Raw genomic sequence first — 17176 nt, 5'->3', positions numbered from 1 at the left:
AGACTCGCTCAAATCAGGGAGGCGGAGGTTGCAGTGAGCCGAGATCATGCCACTGCACTCCAGCCTGGGCAACACAGTGAGATTCTGTCTCGAAAAAACATACATATATATATATGTTGGAAGCTTACATTCTAGTCGGGGGAGACAGACAATATACAAATAAGAGTACATAGACGATGTCAGGTAAATGCAATGGAAAAAAATAAGCAAGGAGAAGGCATGGAACATAAAGGGAGGCATAATGAGCTACAAGACTTCACAATAAGGTTTCATGTGAACTAAGGAAGAGAAAAAGTAAATCCATTGGATTATCTGGGGGAAGAATGTTCTAAAGCAAAAGAAATAGCAAGTGCAAAAACCCAAAGGTGGGAGTATGTCTGACCATGTTCCAGGAATAACAAGGAAATCAGCATGGTAGAACAGATTGATGGAGAAAGAGTAGGTGGGGATGGGATAGAGGGCTGGGTGGAGTCAATCATGCAGGCACTTATAGACCCTGTAAGGACTTTGGCCTTTCCTTAGAGATAAGAAGCTAATGGAGTATGTTGAGCAGAAGAATGATGAGGGTTTCACCTAACTTTAAAAGAGAAACATTCTGGATGTCATGCCGAGAGAATAATAATGCTCCTTCCTGTGCTATCTCAAAATACAATATGATACTATGCTTTAATTTGCTGATCCTCTAGATCATGAAGTCCTTGAAAAGAAAGATTTATTTATTTCCAGGGTCTCACACATAATAAATGATTGATAAATATTTATTATATAAATAAATAGAATCGTTTCTTTCTTTTTCTTTTTTTTTTTTGTGAGACAGGGTCTTGGTCTGTCACCCAGGCTGAGGTGCTGGGGCACAATCACAGCCACAGCTTACCACTGTATCCTCAACTTTCCAGGTCCGCCCATCTTAGCCTCCCAAGTAGCTAGGACTACAGTCATGTGCCACCATACCCAGCTAATTTTTTTAAAAAATTTTTGTAGAGACAGGATCTTGCCATGTTGCTCAAGTTTGTCTCAAACTCCTGGGCTCAAACTATCCTCCTGCCTCAGCCTCCCAAAGTGCTGGGATTGCAGATGTGTGCTACCATCTCCGGCCAATAGAATACAGCAACCAAAAATCTGGTGTGAGTGAGATAAGTCAATTTATAATTCTCATCTACTCTAAAAAAGAACTGATCAGCAATCATCAAGGTGAGAAAATTTACTATGTTACTAAAGAAAAAATAAAACAAGCCAGGCACAGATGGGTCATGCCTGCAATACCAGCACTTTGGGAGGCCAAGGCAAGGTGGATCACAAGGTCAGGAGTTCGAGACCAGCCTGGCCAAGATGGTGAAACCCTGTCTCTACCAAAAATACAAAAATTAGCTGGGTGTGGTGGCAGGCACCTGTAATCCCAGCTACTCAAGAGGCTGAGGCAGGAGAATTGCTTAAACCAAGGAGGTGGAGGTTACAGTGAGCCAAGATCACGCCACTGCACCATAGCCTGAGTGACAGAGCAAGTCTCCGTGAAAAAAAAAAAAAAGAAAGAGAGGAAGGAAGGGAGGGAGGGAAGGAGGCAGGGAGGGAAGGAGGGAGAGAGGGAGGAAGGAAGGAAGGAAGGGAGGGAGGGAGGGAGGGAGGGAGGGAAGGAAGGAAGGAGTTTTCAGACTTATAAAAATTTAAACTTTCAGAATTTCACGTTTATGGCTATGATAGGTTGGGATAATATATGCACAATTAAGGTTTCACTTTATGTGTATCCAAATAAAATTCTCAGTTCTTCACTATCATATTTAATTTTAATAAAAGTCTAGAGCTGACTGGTGTTTGCTCTTCTACTACTGAGAACTGCTTACTTACTAATGTGGTCACATTAATGTTGTAAATGCCTGATGGGGAATGTCTGTTCGGTTTAACAAACGGAATAGAACACTTCTTAGTTTTCTCATCCACTCTGTAACAAAAAAAAAAAAATGTTTTTAGGTTAGAACCAGCAATAATTATTTTTTCAAGCACAAAACCAAATGACACAGCACCAACTAGCAAGCAGTTTAACCAGAATGTAATGTCTATTCTCAAATATACAATGCGCATAAATCTGGTGAAACATTCTATTCTTTAACACTACCCTCATGCCTCCCACCAGCCCCCAAGTCCTACCAAATACATTACCCTCCTTTCAGCAAAATTCCCAAATAGAGCTTCCTTATACTACTATAGGCTCACAGTCACACCATGCAGCAGCAACCACCCCAAAATTCTCTTTTACTATGACAACCTGCTTTCACATTATTAGAGTATATAGCTGTAGATTCTCTTCACCTTAAGGAATAAAACCCTGCTTTCTCAGGACTTAGGTGAATTGTTTTGATCGAATGCTAATAATTTTCATCACACAGCCAAAAAGTCTTTTGAAACAACTACCTGACAAGAATGAATAGCATCCAGAATTCTGAGAATAAAAACAATGTGGATGAATTGACAAACCCTTGCAATTTGCAAATATATCCTTAAACAATTTTTTGGTCTTATTTTGCTAATTCATACCTGTAACTCTGAATTGGTAGAGTCGGAGTCCCCATTCCAGAATTAATACCGGGAGCAACTGCAGAAAGATTGTGCGTAAGCGGGGGAATTGCCACGCCTGGATTCCTTGTGTGGTCCACGCTGACATTGCTGCAGTCTTTGAGGCTTGTTGAAGGCACTATTTTGATGTGGCTTGTCCTACTGTCATGGAGACAGCTGGCATTTGAAGCTCTATTGCCTTTTTCAGCTTTTTCTCCATCAATTTTTGAGCCTTTTATTTTAAATAGTTTACAATCCTTAATTTTGGGATCAGCATTGGTATCCTGATCATTAATAAAAATATTAATAAGGTTAATGATCTGAAGAGAACAAAAATTCACCTCTTCTTATAAAGTACTTGTCAAATAGAGCAGAATATCATAAGTATCACCTTTTTCAACCTGTTTTCTTCATTCTACCTAAGGGATTAAAATTAAAGCCAGATTCTTATTCAGATAGTTATTGGGAAAATATGAAAAGAATGGAAATGCAATTCACACAGCTCACTCAGAAATACACACACACACATACACACACATCAGTGGAAAATCTCATGGAAGAAGAATCAAGAATGCCACTTTTGTTCTTACATATTCAGAGTCAGGGAACACAAAACTGATAACTCTTTCTTCTTTTGGTGTACTTCATATGAGTGGATTGGTGGTAGATTTGAATTACCTTATCAAGAACAGATCCTGGGTAATTTACTAGGAAAAGCGAACCTAAGTTAAGTATCCAAATCTCACTTTTCAAATGCTTTACTTTATATAAATTTCTACAAACAATATTTTTCACTCATATCCTTTAAGAAAGGTAAGTAGGGTGAGGGTTGTTTGTTCCATGTGTCTGTGTGTGTATGTGTGCATGAAACACATGTCTAGATGTTCTTGGATGAATGTGATTTAAGCACTGTTGCACAGTCTGGCACCTAACACTCAAAACATGATATGCTAAGTTTTCTAAACAGGTAATATCTATTGAGAAGATATATTTTTACAACTAAACTAAAAGTTAACAATATACTCACTGCTCAGAAAACTTATTTCAAAATCATCATTTTTCTCAACAAATTAAAAAAATAAGTATATTAAATTAAAAATGTGAAACATGAACATTTACCTGTACCACACGTGTTTTTCTCTCTTCACCTAAGGAATCATCTTTTTCTTTTTCCTTCTTTCTGTTTTGGGATTTTTTAGACAAAGAAATATTTCTGGCATCTTTCTGTACTTGTAACTGTAGTTCTTGGGAAAACCTACATAAAAATATAATAAAATCGTAAGACATGGATAAACCTACAAAAAAATTGACTTTCAAGAGATTTATTTTTTTAAAACCGAATATTAAACTAGTCTATGTTATTAAAAATGAGAAAAATCCTGGCCTAGATCAGCAGTTTGGAAAGGACGGTGTGTAGATCTTTGGGGATCCCTAAGAACCTTCACAAGGTTCACAAGGTCAACGCTAATTATTTTAACATAAAGATGTTTGTCTTTCTTACCACGTTAACACAAAAGCAGTGGTGGATAAAACTGCTGACACCTTACCAAGAATCAAAGCAGCAAAACCAAAATGTACTAGCAGTCATTACTTTCTTGACAGCCACACATTCTCAGTTGCCTTTTTTTTTTTTTTAAGGCAGTCTTGCTTAAGAATGTCTCTGATGAAGCAGCAAAAAGGTATTAACTTAGTTAAAGCCAAACTCTTAAACGCATCCTTCTTTTATCGTCTGTGTGACAAAATGAGAACATACATAAAGCACCTCTGCTACAAACCAAAATACTATGGTTGTCTTAAGAAAAATGCTTGTGTAATTATTTGTGATACAAACTAAACTAGATATTTTTACTTGAAAGAAACACTGACAGAAAAACTATGATTATTAAGACTTTGGTTCTATGGGAAACATTTTCTTTTAACAAATAAAGTGATCTTGTCACTTCAAGGAAAACTGAACTTACTGTGTCAATGATAAAATTCAAAATTGTATGCAAAAATTACAATTCTGTTAAACTTGTATCCACTACTGTGAGCTTAATAGCTTCCCAAAACTCACAAACTTTTATGAGATAGAATGTAATTTTTGATGCTGTACAAGAAATATGTCAATATTTTTAAGATCTGCATAACTTAGCAAACTAATATTTTCCAAATCACTAAAGCATGATATTACAAAAGCATGCATGGGTAAAAGATTCATTAAAAAGGAAAGACAAACAAATGGATTTTAATTTAACAAAGGAAGAAAAATTCAATGATATGGTTTCAGATTCCGCAATGCAACCAGCCTTTAAGAAACCACCACTGGGCCGGACACAGTGGCTCACACCTGTAATCCCAGCACTTTGGGAGGCCCAGGCGGGCGGATCACCTGAGGTCAGGAGTTTTGAGACCAGCCTGACCAACATGGAGAAACCCCATCTCTACTAAAAACACAAAATTAGCCAGCTGTGTTGGCACATACCAGAATCCCAGCTACTCAGGAGACTGAGGCAAGAGAATCGCTTGAACCCAGGAGGTAGAGGTTGCAGTGAGCCAAGATCGCACCAGTGCACTCCAGCCTGGGCAACAAGAGCGAAACTCCATCTCAAAAAAAAAAAAAAGAAAAGCAACTACCACTGTCAAGTTTTGCTATGGTATCAGAGTTTTTGTATAGAATCAAAGAATACCCACCATTATCTACTTACTTGAGTCCAGAGTTTCTTCATATACTTCCACAAAAACAACATATCACAACTAATTGAGTACAGAAGCAAATAGGAAGACCTAGCTATCTTTTATTAAGCTACACGTTACTGCCACTCATCTCACTATTCTGTGTTTTGTCAGTTGCACTGTGTCTCCAACACATCAGCAGTGTCAGCAGTATCAAAGGACTTGGTGTGATATGAGTTTGGCAGCAACAGAAGATGGCACTTTTGTAACTACATCAGCATCTAAGATGATGGCATCACACAGTTGGTAGCAACATAGAAATCAATGACCTAACTGGTAGATGTCACCACAGGGAGACAGAAAGAAGAGCATAAAGTGACTGCTTCATGAAAACCAAGAGCACTAATTTAGTAAATGTAGGAGACCACCCCTAGGAACTGCATTATTGCTAAGGGAATATGGGGGTAGGGTGGTAGATATCTGAGATCCTGCAAAGTAGGTGGGAACAGAAATAAGAGAAGTGCTGTTTGTGACTATTGTGGAAGACTTACTTTAACCCTAGGTTGGTATGGCCTGAAAAACATGGGTAAGTACTATACCTCTCAGCAAATCCATCCATTTGAAAGAAATCATGGTGTAGGAGCTCAGAACAGAAGGGTCTTTTGTCAGGGTCAATATGTAAGCATTTCTGAAAAATTAAGAACACCTAGAGTTCATATCAAAGAAAAACTACCTACATTTAAATTTACAAATATGAAAAAAACTCCTCTTTATAGTCAATGATTTTTTTTTTTTTTTTAAGACAGGGTCTCACTCTGTCACCCAGGCTGGTGTGATCACTACTCAACCACAGCCATGACCTCTCTAGGCTCAGATGATCCTTCCACCTCAGTCTCCTGAGTAGCTGGAACCACAGGTATGCACCACCACACCCAGCTAATTTTTGTATTTTTTGTAGAGACAGGGTTTTGCCATGTTGCCCAAGCTGGTCTCGAACTCCGGGGCTCAAGCTATCCACCCTCCTCAGCTTCCCAAAATGCTGAGATTACCAGTGCAATCCACCACACTTGCACACCAATGTACTTTACACATCTATAATCAAGGATAAAGAACAAAGCACAAATCTAGACAATGACCATCAATGGTTGCTAGTATCACAAAAAGACCACCAAACATTCAGTGTCTCTATATGGAAATACGCAAACCTCCTATGAAGTAGTGCTGCCAAAAAATAAACCTGATTCTGATCAAGTTCTAGCTCTACTGTGAGTTTATAAGAAATACAGGACACAGGGGAACATGTATACCACATTATGTAGAAAATTCTAAGGACAAATGACTTAGTTTCTTCAACAAATAAATTGCAAGGTTTAAACAAAAAAGAAAGAGACGAAGAGAAGCTTATAAATAAAGTTTTAAAAACATACCAACCAAGGCTGGGCGCGGTGGCTCAATCCTGTAATCCCAGCACTTTGGGAGGCCGAGACGGGCGGATCACGAGGTCAGGAGATCGAGACCATCCTGGCTAACACGGTGAAACCCCGTCTCTGCTAAAAACTACAAAAAACTAGCCGGGCGAGGTGGCGGCGCCTGTAGTCCCAGCTACCCGGGAGGCTGAGGCAGGAGAATGGTGTGAACCTGGGAGGCGGAGCTTGTAGTGAGCTGAGATCGGGCCACAGCACTCCAGCCTGGGTGACAGAGCGAGACTCCGTCTCAAAAAAAAAAAAAAAAAAAAAACATACTGACCAATTGCAATCTATACTCTTCATTTGGATCCTAATTCAAACTATGAAATGAAATTTTGTGAAAATTAATGAAACTTTAAACACCAATTAGATATTTTATGATGGTAAGAAATTAATTGGAATTTTTAAAACTTAAGGCTATTACAGAATGGAAAGGATTTACCCTGTATTTATCACTATGCTAGATGCTTTACAAAGATTATTTTATTTTATTTTATTTTATTGCAAAGTCTTGTTCTGATTCATTAAAGCCCCTAAAATGCCAGTAAAAATAGAAGGGACTCAATAAGTAGCTTTAAATGAACAAGAAAAGTTCTCTGCATAACTGTGCTTCTTTTATAAGTAAAATAACATGTCTGCGATTTGCTTCAAAATACTCCAAAAAAAGCTGAAAAGTGTAGATAAATTAAACAAGATTATCAAAAGGTTGATAATTGTGGAAACTAGATGACAAGTACATGAAGGTTTGTTATACAACTATTTTTTCTATTTTCTTTTCTGTTTGAAATTTTCCATAATAAAATGTTTTCAAAGTTTTACATGATTCTTTAAGGTATGATCAAGGTACACAAGTTGGACAATAGTTTTATCTTTATTCCCTTATATCTCCTTACAGATAGATCATAAAGATTGTACCAATTAAAAATATTTGCATATGTTAAAAGATTATGTAACAAACTGGAAATGTATTATTCTAAGAACTTGTTATAATTAGTTATAAGCTTATTAAACTTCATGAGTTAAAGAATTTAAAAACAAAAAAAAATGGGTAAATGTTATAGCCTAGTGTTTTAGAGGTACGTATTTTATCAATACTTTAAACAATCTTAACTAATGAGAAATTTTTGAGCTAATAATTCCCCAAAAAGGTCAACTTTTAGAGTAGATTCTCACTTGATAGAAAGAAAACCTCTCTAACATCTTCCTTAATCAAATACAACAAAAAAGTATTGGCCATTTGTAAACTGGCTGCAGCCAATCCAGTGGCTAAGCAAAAACCCCTTTGACAATACCATACACATCATGATCCTATGCCCTACATTTTATTTATTTATTTATTTATTTTGAGACAGAGTCTCGCTCTGTTGCCCAGGCTGGAGTGCAGTAGTGTAATCTCAGCTCACTGAAACCTCCGCATCCCAGGTTCAAGCAATTGTCTGCCTCAGCCTCCCGAGTAGCTGGGGTTACAGGCACATGCCACCACGCCTAGCTAATTTTTGTATTTTTAGTAGAGACGGGGGTTTCACCATCTTGGCCAGGCTGGTCTTGAACTCCTGACCTTGTGATCCACATGCCTCGGCCTCCCAAAGTGCTGGGATTACAGGCGTGAGCCACTGCGCCCAGCCATCCTATGCCCTACATTTTAATATTTTCCTACTTCTCTAACCTTTATTTATTTATTTATTTAGAGAGATTCACTCTGTTGCCGAGGATGGAGTGCAGTGGCGCTATCTCAGCTCACTGTAACCTCTGCCTCCTGGGTTCAAGTGATTCTCCTGTCCCAGCATCCCGAGTAGCTGGGATTACAGATGTACGCCACCACGCCCAGCTAATTTTTTTGTATTTTTAGTAGAGATGGGGTTTCACCATGTTGGCCAAGCTGGTCTCGAACTCCTGACCTCAAGTGCCACCCACCTTTGCCTCCCAAAGTGCTGGGATTACAGGCTTGAGCTACCGTGCCCAACCCCTTTTTATTTTCTTATCCTACTTTTATTTTCTTTTCCATTGACACAAGGCTTGTATTTTAAATGTTAAACGTTAAAATCATACAGTGTTTTTATGTTTTTAGTACGTTTTTCAATGAGGATGTTTTCACATTTACAAAATGCTAGATAACAATAAATAGATTCTTAATGAGTTTTAAAACAGGTAAAATTTTCAGTCCTTTTTCTCTGAAGTTACCCCCATCAAATTATTTACATTTTTTCTAAATGTACAAAAATTAAAATCATTAGAGGAAATTGTTGACCTAAAAGATCAACTAGAGGCCAGGCATGGTGGCTCATGCCTGTAATCCCAGCACTCTGGGATGCTGAGGTGGGCGGATCACGAGGTCAGGAGATCAAGACCATCCTGGCTAACACAGTGAAACCCCGTCTCTATTAAAAACAGAACAAATTAGCCAGGCGTGGTGGTGGGTGCCTGTAGTCCCAGCTACTCCGGAGGCTGAGGCAGGAGAATGGCCTGAACTCAGGAGGCAGAGCTTGCAGTGAGCCGAGATCGCACCACTGCATTCTAGCCTGGGTGACAGAGCGAGACTCCGTCTCAAAAAAAAAAAAAAAAAAAAGCCGGGCGCGGTGGCTCACGCCTGTAATCCCAGCACTTTGGGAGGCCGAGGCGGGCGGATCACTAGGTCAGGAGATGGAGACCATCTGGGCTAACACGGTGAAACCCCGTCTCTACTAAAAATACAAAAAATTAGCCGGGCGAGGTGGCGGCGCCTGTAGTCCCGGCTACGCCGGAGACTGAGGCAGGAGAATGGCGTGAACCCGGGAGGCGGAGCTTGCAGTGAATCGATACCGCGCCACTGCACTCCAGCCTGGGTGACAGAGCGAGACTCCGCCTCAAAAAAAAAAAAAAGATCAACTAGACAAGGAAAAAAAGAAAAAATAAGTCTTGATAGTGCATAAATTCCCTGTCATAAAGTATAAACAGTAAGTATGATTACCTTTGCTAAATCTATCACCACTTCAGAGAGCTTAGGATAGCGTCTTTCAAGAGGTTCTCTTTCCTTGATTTCAGGCAACCTTACTCCAGCAAACATGGGATTTTTATAAAAAAGCTCCTGATGTCTTGGAATTAGATTACCTGGAAGTGAAAACAGCACATATCTCTGTTATTATACAACATGACAGAAGTGGTGAAGAGACGGGTGCTGTGAAGTAGAGGAAATAGTGGAACACAGCTTATGGAGTTTGGGGCTCTGTCAACATGCAAAATTGACCAAGGACAACGCTGTTACTGTGGTAGTACATGGAAGTCTTAAGGAGCATAGGAAAAGGACAGGTAAAAAATATTTTATAATTTTCCAGATATAAGTGCCAGCACTTCGTTTCTAACTACAAAGCATAAAGTGCTGAACAAAACAATAAAAATATTAATAGTCATGTGGACAGGATCTAATCTAGATAAATCAGTTCTACCCCTTTAAGAATTTAATATTTGGTCAACTGATTTTGTGCTTATCTTAAAGTCAGATTTGAGCACTTTATCTTTTTTCTCAACTTTAATATCTAGTTGAATGTAAAATATATCTGAAAATTCCACTGTAAGAAACCATTGTACTACTTATTTAATTTCTAACCTGAAAACTTCAAATCAAATAGTTGAATTACCCCCAAGTATTTTCCCATTATTTCCATTTCTAAGCTCCATCTTCAAACATGAAGTTGATATTTCAACAAGCGTAAGATTTTGATAGTCCAGCTTTGAAATTCTGTCAAAAGCACTAACAGCAAAAGTCCAAATCTGTGGCAAGATTAAACCAACCTTGGAAATCTCTGTCTCTCCTCTTGAATGGAAAGTAAGGACAGTAGTCATATTACACCAAATGCTTACTGACTCAAGAATAATAAATGATCATTGAGTCCTCTCTACATGTAATTAACTGTATGTAAAAGTGCAGAGAAATGCACAACTTATGCTCTTTTCCTCTCTGTTGAGGGGAAAGGGGAGGTAGCGTGATTAAGAACATGCATCAGGGCCGGGCACGGTGGCTCATGCCTGTAATCCCAGCACTTTGGGAGGCCAAGGTGGGCAGATCACCTGATGTCAGGAGTTCGAGTCCAGACTGACCAACACGGAGAAGCCCCATCTCTACTAAAAATATAAAATTAGCCGGGCATGGTGGTGCACGCCTGTAATCCCAGCTACTCGGGAGGCTGAGGTAGGAGAATCACTTGAACCCGGGAGGCAGAGGTTGCAGTGAGCCGAGATTGCACCATTGCACTCCAGCCTGGGTAAGGACAGTGAAACTCCATCTCAAAACACACACACACACACACACACACACATACACACACACACACACACAGAGTTTTCCTATATGCTCCCTACCTTCACTTAAAACATATATAATCTTTAATGCAACAGCTTAAAAAATCACAAACACACATGCACAAACGAATATGCAGAAAAATCTCTAAAATTTAAAACACAGATGTGTAACCTTACCTAAACACATCATAATATGATATAGCTGATCAATATCAGAATCTCCAGGAAATAGGGGTTCCCCCATGAACATTTCAGTTACCAGACAACCAATGGCCCACACATCAACAGCCCTGAAAAAAAAAGCAATGTGGTGTAAAATCTGGCATCCTAATACGCTCCAAAACCCAAAACTTTTTGAGCACTGAGGGGATGCTCAAAGGAAACGCCAAGGAGAGCATTTCAGATTTCAGATTCTCAGATTTGGCATGCTCCAATGGTATAATGCAAATATCCCAATATCCAAAAAAATAAAAAAATCTGAAATCTGCAACACTTCTGGTCCCAAGCATTTAGGATAAGGAATACTCAACCTACAGTAAGTCTTAAATTACCCATGAAAAGATATTTCCCTATTAAAGTTCTAACTCCCAATTTTGCATAAGTGAGCTTTCCAGAAACTTCAATCATGTGACATAAAAAGGAAATGCCTTCTGAAAAGCCAAAACAGTTATTATGTATACTTTATTCTGGAAATAAGACTCTCAGGCTCCATTTAGGGCCTATTCATTCTTTGTTTACGCATAACTCTAGCAAGCTTGACCAATCCATGCTATGCCATGGTACACTGAAAACAGCATACCAGAAAGAGGAGGTGGCTGCTAAGGATAAATACAGTAACAATGAAGAGAACTGAAGGCTGATAGGGATAAAATTTTTTTTTTTTTTTGAGACAGAATCTCACTCTGTCGCCCAGGCTGGAGTGCAGTGGCACAATCTCAGCTCACTGTAACCTCCACCTCCCAGGTTCAAGCGATTCTCCTGCCCCAGACTCCCGAGTAGCTGGGATTACAGGTGCATGCCACCATGCCTGACTAATTTTTGTATTTTTAGTAGAGACGGGGGTGTCACCATGTTGGTCAGGCTGGTCTTGAACTCCTGACCTCATGATCCGCCCGCCTGGGCCTCCCAAAGTGCTGGGATTAAAGGCATGAGCCACTACGCCCAGCCTAGGGATAAAAAATTTGAAACGATCTTAAAAATCAGTTACAAGAACTCAAAGAATATGCAAGCATCATTTGACATAGGAACAACTACCTTAAAATGCTTAAGGTTATTGCTGAATTATAAAATGGCACAAAAATTATAACATGGTAGCAAAATAAGAACTCAGTAATCAAGAAAATAATAAATAATGTTTAGTGTGCCCTGAAAACAGAAATTGTAGAAAATATTTTAGAAAGATTTCAATCAAAAGCAGTAAAAGCTACAATCCTTTCTTCTTCAAAGAATTCCCTTGTGAAGACAATTTATGTTTTAAAAACATTTTACTTAGTTATATTTCTGCCTCCACCCTTGCTTACTCCATCTTCCCTATTCCAACAATGTCACATTTAACCAATCAATGTTCACCTCTATTTACAAGTGATAAATGTATCTATTTCCAATCCACTGTATAAAATAGACTACTTAATTTCCCCATCTCTAAAATAAGTATACTTGTTTCACAGGAATGTTTAAAGGGGAAGCACCAAAAATGATTACAAATCACTTTATACAGCCCCTGAAACTCAAGCCTTACTTTCAGTATTAGAGGGATCATTTATTATATCATACACATATTCCACTGTAGCAAGAAGCAAGAGTAAAAATCTACTCCTCCCCATTACTGCTATCTTACTTGCCATACTTGACGTCACCAACCAATAGTTCTGGAGCTCTGTACCATCGGGTTGCCACATAATCAGTATAAACCTCCCCAGGAGCTGCCAATGTTCGCGCAAATCCAAAATCGCATAGCTTGACAACACCAGACTGGGAGACTAATATATTCTCTGGCTTTATATCTCTGTGTATGATCTAGACAAGAAGCAGAGTGTGACAGATGTTAAATAAAATTAATTATTTTGGGGCATCTGCTCTGTATCTTGTCCCTATAAAGAATACAAACAAAAGCATAGAAAGTTGCTCCTAGCCCTAAACAACCTAGGACCTAGTTGGGCAAGAAAGAACATTTATACTTGAAATTTTATTTAAACAATCAAAAATATTGGATAAAATATATTTTTTCAAATTCCTAATTCAACTGTTCAGTTAATGACTGCTCTCAAGACTAAGAGAGTAAAGCTAACATTGAAGCTGGGGCAGTCAGGGATAATTTTTATGCAGGGGGTAGGCTCTGACATAAGTCTTTAACACTAAGTATGACCTAGATAAACAAAGAAAAAGAAGGGCAACCCAAGCGAACGTAACAAAGAGAGCAAGAATGTAAATGGGGATAGATAAGAGATTGTGGGAAAACTTTTTTTTTTTTTAAGACAGAGTCTTGCTCTTGTTGCCCGGGCTAGAGTACAATGGCGCGATTTCGGCTCACTGCAACCTCCGCCTCCTGGGTTCAAGCGATTCTTCTGTCTCAGCCTCTCGAGTAGCTGGATTACAGGCTCCTGCCACCATGCCCACCTAATTTTTGCACTTTTAGTAGAGACGGGGTTTCACCATGTTGGGCCAGGATGGTCTCAAACTCCTGACCTCAGGTGATCCACCTGCCTCGGCCTCCCAAAGTGCTGAGATTACAGGCGTGAGCCACTGTGCCTGGCCAGAAAACGTTTTTTTCTAGAGTACAGGTTGTGTGAAGTGGAGGAGGAATATCTCAGCTGACATACTAGGAAGTGTGGCAAGACCCTGGGAACCCATGGAAGTGATAGGCAATGTGGTATTTAAAATTGATGTTGGCCATAAATGAGCTAAATCAGAGAGAAAGATGAGAGGCAGGAAGAAGAGCAGTGGGACCAGTATGAGGTGATAAAGGCCTAAACTAGGCTGGTGCACAGAGGAATGGGAAAGAGGAAATGCAGCTTAGAAATACAATAAATCAAAAATCAATTGGCCAGGCGCAGTGGCTCACACCTGTAATCCCAACACTTTGGGAGGCCAAGGCAGGCAGATCACTTGAGGTCAGGACTTTGAGACCAGCCTGGCCAACATAGTAAAACTCCGTCTCTAGTCAAAATACAAAAATTAGCCAGGCGCAGTGGCAGGTACCTGTAATAACAGATACTTTGGAGGCTCAGGCAGGAGAATCGCTTGAACCTGGGAGGGAGAAGGTTGCAGTAAGCCGAGATTGAGCCATTGCACTCCAGCCTGGGTGACAGAGCCACCATCTGAAAAAATATATATATATTTAAAAATCTACAGCTACGCAAAAGACATTATTAGGCCTAATTCTCTAATATAAGCAAATTGTATTTTGAAAACTACAAAAGATAGATTTGTTTTAAACTCTTTCAGAAAACCAGCATTCTAAATGGCAATCTGCCATTGCTGAGCATGTTGTACAGGCTACCAACTTTTATTACCCTAGATATCAGTGATGAGGACACAGGTCCAGTCTCAGACCACCTGTTCTGTGATAGAAAAAGCTAAATGGTCCAGGCACGGTGACTCACACCTGTAATCCCAGCACTTTGGGAGACCGAGGTGGGTGGATCATGAGGTCAGGAGATCGAGACCATCCTGGCTAACACAGTGAAACCCCGTCTCTACTAAAAATACAAAAAATTAGCCTGGCGTGGTGGTGGGTGCCTGTAGTCCCAGCTACTCAGGAAGCTGAGGCAGGGAGAATGGCGTGAACCTGGGAGGCGGAGCTTGCAGTGAGCCAAGATCATGCCACTGCACTCCATCCTGGGCGACAGAGTGAGACTCCATCTCAAAAAAAAAAAAAAAAGAAAAAAAGAAAGAGCTAAACTGGGAGTTGGGAGACCTGGGTCTAGTCCCTGGTTTTCAGTACAGCCATAGACAACTCAATCTTTCTATCTTCTCAGCCCACAAATGAGGGGGCTAAAGTGCATGATCACCATGTTTCTTCCCAACTCTAATACCTTATAACATATGGTAACAACAATAGATTCTAAGTATAACCAAGATGATATGAGTTGAATTTTTCCTAAAATCCATCATTGCAGACTGGGGTGGCCAGAAAAAGTACTATGAAAAGGGTAGGCTCTGACATGGGTCTTTAATACTAGGTATAACCTAAATAAATTATGATACCTAGTAATTTCAGTAAAAAAGTCGTTTAGGGTTCTACAAACCTCATAATGTTCTGTACTATTTGGGTCAAACTTGAATTGACAGAAACCTTAAATTTGGTTTTAAATACGTTATTCAGTCTGGCTCATAAAAGGATTAAAATAATATTTATATTTTTAAAAATTCAAGTGTTCACATATACAGATACATTTAAAAATGAGTAATATATTTGAGAATGTTTTCATTTCTTAAAGTCAAGTATCTCATCCTTATGTGTACGTATGTGTGTTTATATATGTATGTATGTATGTATGTATTCGTGTATTTATTTATTCCAGCCCCTACCATTATTACCTGTCTGCATTAAGAAGAGAAATGTTAACTGCCCAGAAAACAAAACCTTAAAATATACCTTTAATAATAATGGTAATAATAGCTAACACTTGAATACTTATGTGCCAGGCACTATTCTAAATGTTTCTCATGTTTTAACTTATTTTATTCTCACAATAACCCTAAGGATAGGTGCTATTATTATCTCCATTTAACTAGGGGCTGGGAGTAAGGATTGGAGAAGAGGTAGTAGGGTTTGAGAAGAAAGAGGGTAAGAAATCATAATCTAGAAGAGTTTAAGAGTAAATGGAGGCTGGGCACAGTGGCTCATGCCTGTAATCCCAGCACTTTGGGAGGCCGAGGTGAGCCACTCACTTGAGGCCAGAAGTTCAAGACCAGCCTGGCCAACATGGCGAAACCCCATCTCTACTAAAAATACAAAAATTAGCCAGGTGTGGTGGTGCACACCTGTAATCCCAGCTACCTGAGAGGCTGAGGCAGGAGAACCGCTTGAACCCAGGAGGCAGAGGTTGCAGTAAGCCAAGATCGCATCACTCCAGCATGGGTGACAGAGTGAGATTCTGTCTCAAAAAAAAAAAAAAGAGTAAATGGACTAGAAAAAAGTCATATGACTGCCAGGCAACATTAATAACACTAATGTTCCCTTGAGACAAGTGTTTATAAATTGGAGTGAGATCAGTTCACCCATAAAAATTCACATTTTCTATAGTTTAAAGAGATATGTAAATGCTCTGAAGCTTAGCAGGGAACCACCGGATTTTTTTTTTTTTTTTTTTTTTTTTTTTGAGATGGAGTTTCGCTCTTGTTGCCCAGGCTGGAGTGCAATGGCACAACCTCAGCTTACCACAACCTCTGCCTCCCAGGTTCAAGCGATTCTCCTGCCTCAGCCTTCTGAGTAGCTGGGATTACAGGCATGTCCTACCACGCCTAGCTAATTTTGTATTTTTAGTAGAGATGGGGTTTCTCCATCTTGGCCAGGCTGGTCTCAAACTCCTACCTCAGGTGATCCGCCTGCCTCAGCCTTCCAAACTGCTGGAATTACAGGTGTGAGCCACCATGCCTGGAGAACACTCCGGATTTTACAATCCGCCCCCCCGCTTTTTTTTTTTTTTTGAGACAGAGTCTCGCTGTATTGCCCAGGCTGGAAGGCAGTGGCATGATCTCAGCTCACTGCAACCTCTGCCTCCTGGGTCCAAGCAATTCTCCTGCCTCAGCCTCCCAAGTAGCTGGGATTACAGGTGCCTGCCACCATGTCCAGCTAATTTTTTTGTATTTTTAGTAGAGATGGGGTTTCACCAAGTTGACCAGGCTGGTTTCGAACTCCTGACCTTAAGTGATCAGACCACCTCGGCCCCACAAAGTGCTAGGATTACAGGCGTAAGCCACCATGCCCGGCCTAAAATCTCTTTCCTTAAACACAGAATGGCACCCATGCCAGCAGTACTTGACTCGAAACTGCCTGGATGTATCTGTACATGTAAAGGTAGAATGTGTTATGTTAAACATGGGTTGATTCATCATGAAAGTATAAAAATAAAGGGACACAGAAGCAATGGAGGCAGGACACATTCAAATGCGCTTCTAACGTGAGAGAGACAATGGTTCTTTTTGCTTACTGGTTCCACTGGCAAGCCTATCCTTAGTACAGAGATGAATGTAGGGCATTCAGCCACCTAACTCCAAATATTACAGGC

The 17176-nt window shown here is 39.7% G+C and overlaps 1 protein-coding gene across 1 annotated transcript in view; it reads right to left on the bottom strand.

The window, feature by feature from the left end:
• CDKL2 (cyclin dependent kinase like 2) overlaps positions 1-17176 on the bottom strand; it is a 48924-nt gene that overhangs the window by 15547 nt on the left and 16201 nt on the right. Inside the window, exons 4-10 of the mRNA XM_033214414.1 lie at positions 12781-12959; positions 11121-11233; positions 9616-9755; positions 5802-5890; positions 3667-3802; positions 2530-2831; positions 1843-1936 (exon numbers count right to left, since the gene is read on the bottom strand). Coding sequence (XP_033070305.1) covers positions 1843-1936; positions 2530-2831; positions 3667-3802; positions 5802-5890; positions 9616-9755; positions 11121-11233; positions 12781-12959 — 1053 coding nt within the window. The remainder of the gene's footprint in view (positions 1-1842; positions 1937-2529; positions 2832-3666; positions 3803-5801; positions 5891-9615; positions 9756-11120; positions 11234-12780; positions 12960-17176) is intronic.

The sequence above is a fragment of the Trachypithecus francoisi genome, unplaced genomic scaffold (genome assembly GCF_009764315.1).
Source record: "Trachypithecus francoisi isolate TF-2019V2 unplaced genomic scaffold, Tfra_2.0 Lachesis_group1, whole genome shotgun sequence".
Lineage (NCBI taxonomy): Eukaryota > Metazoa > Chordata > Mammalia > Primates > Cercopithecidae > Trachypithecus > Trachypithecus francoisi.
This window is presented reverse-complemented; position numbering and strand designations above follow the sequence as displayed.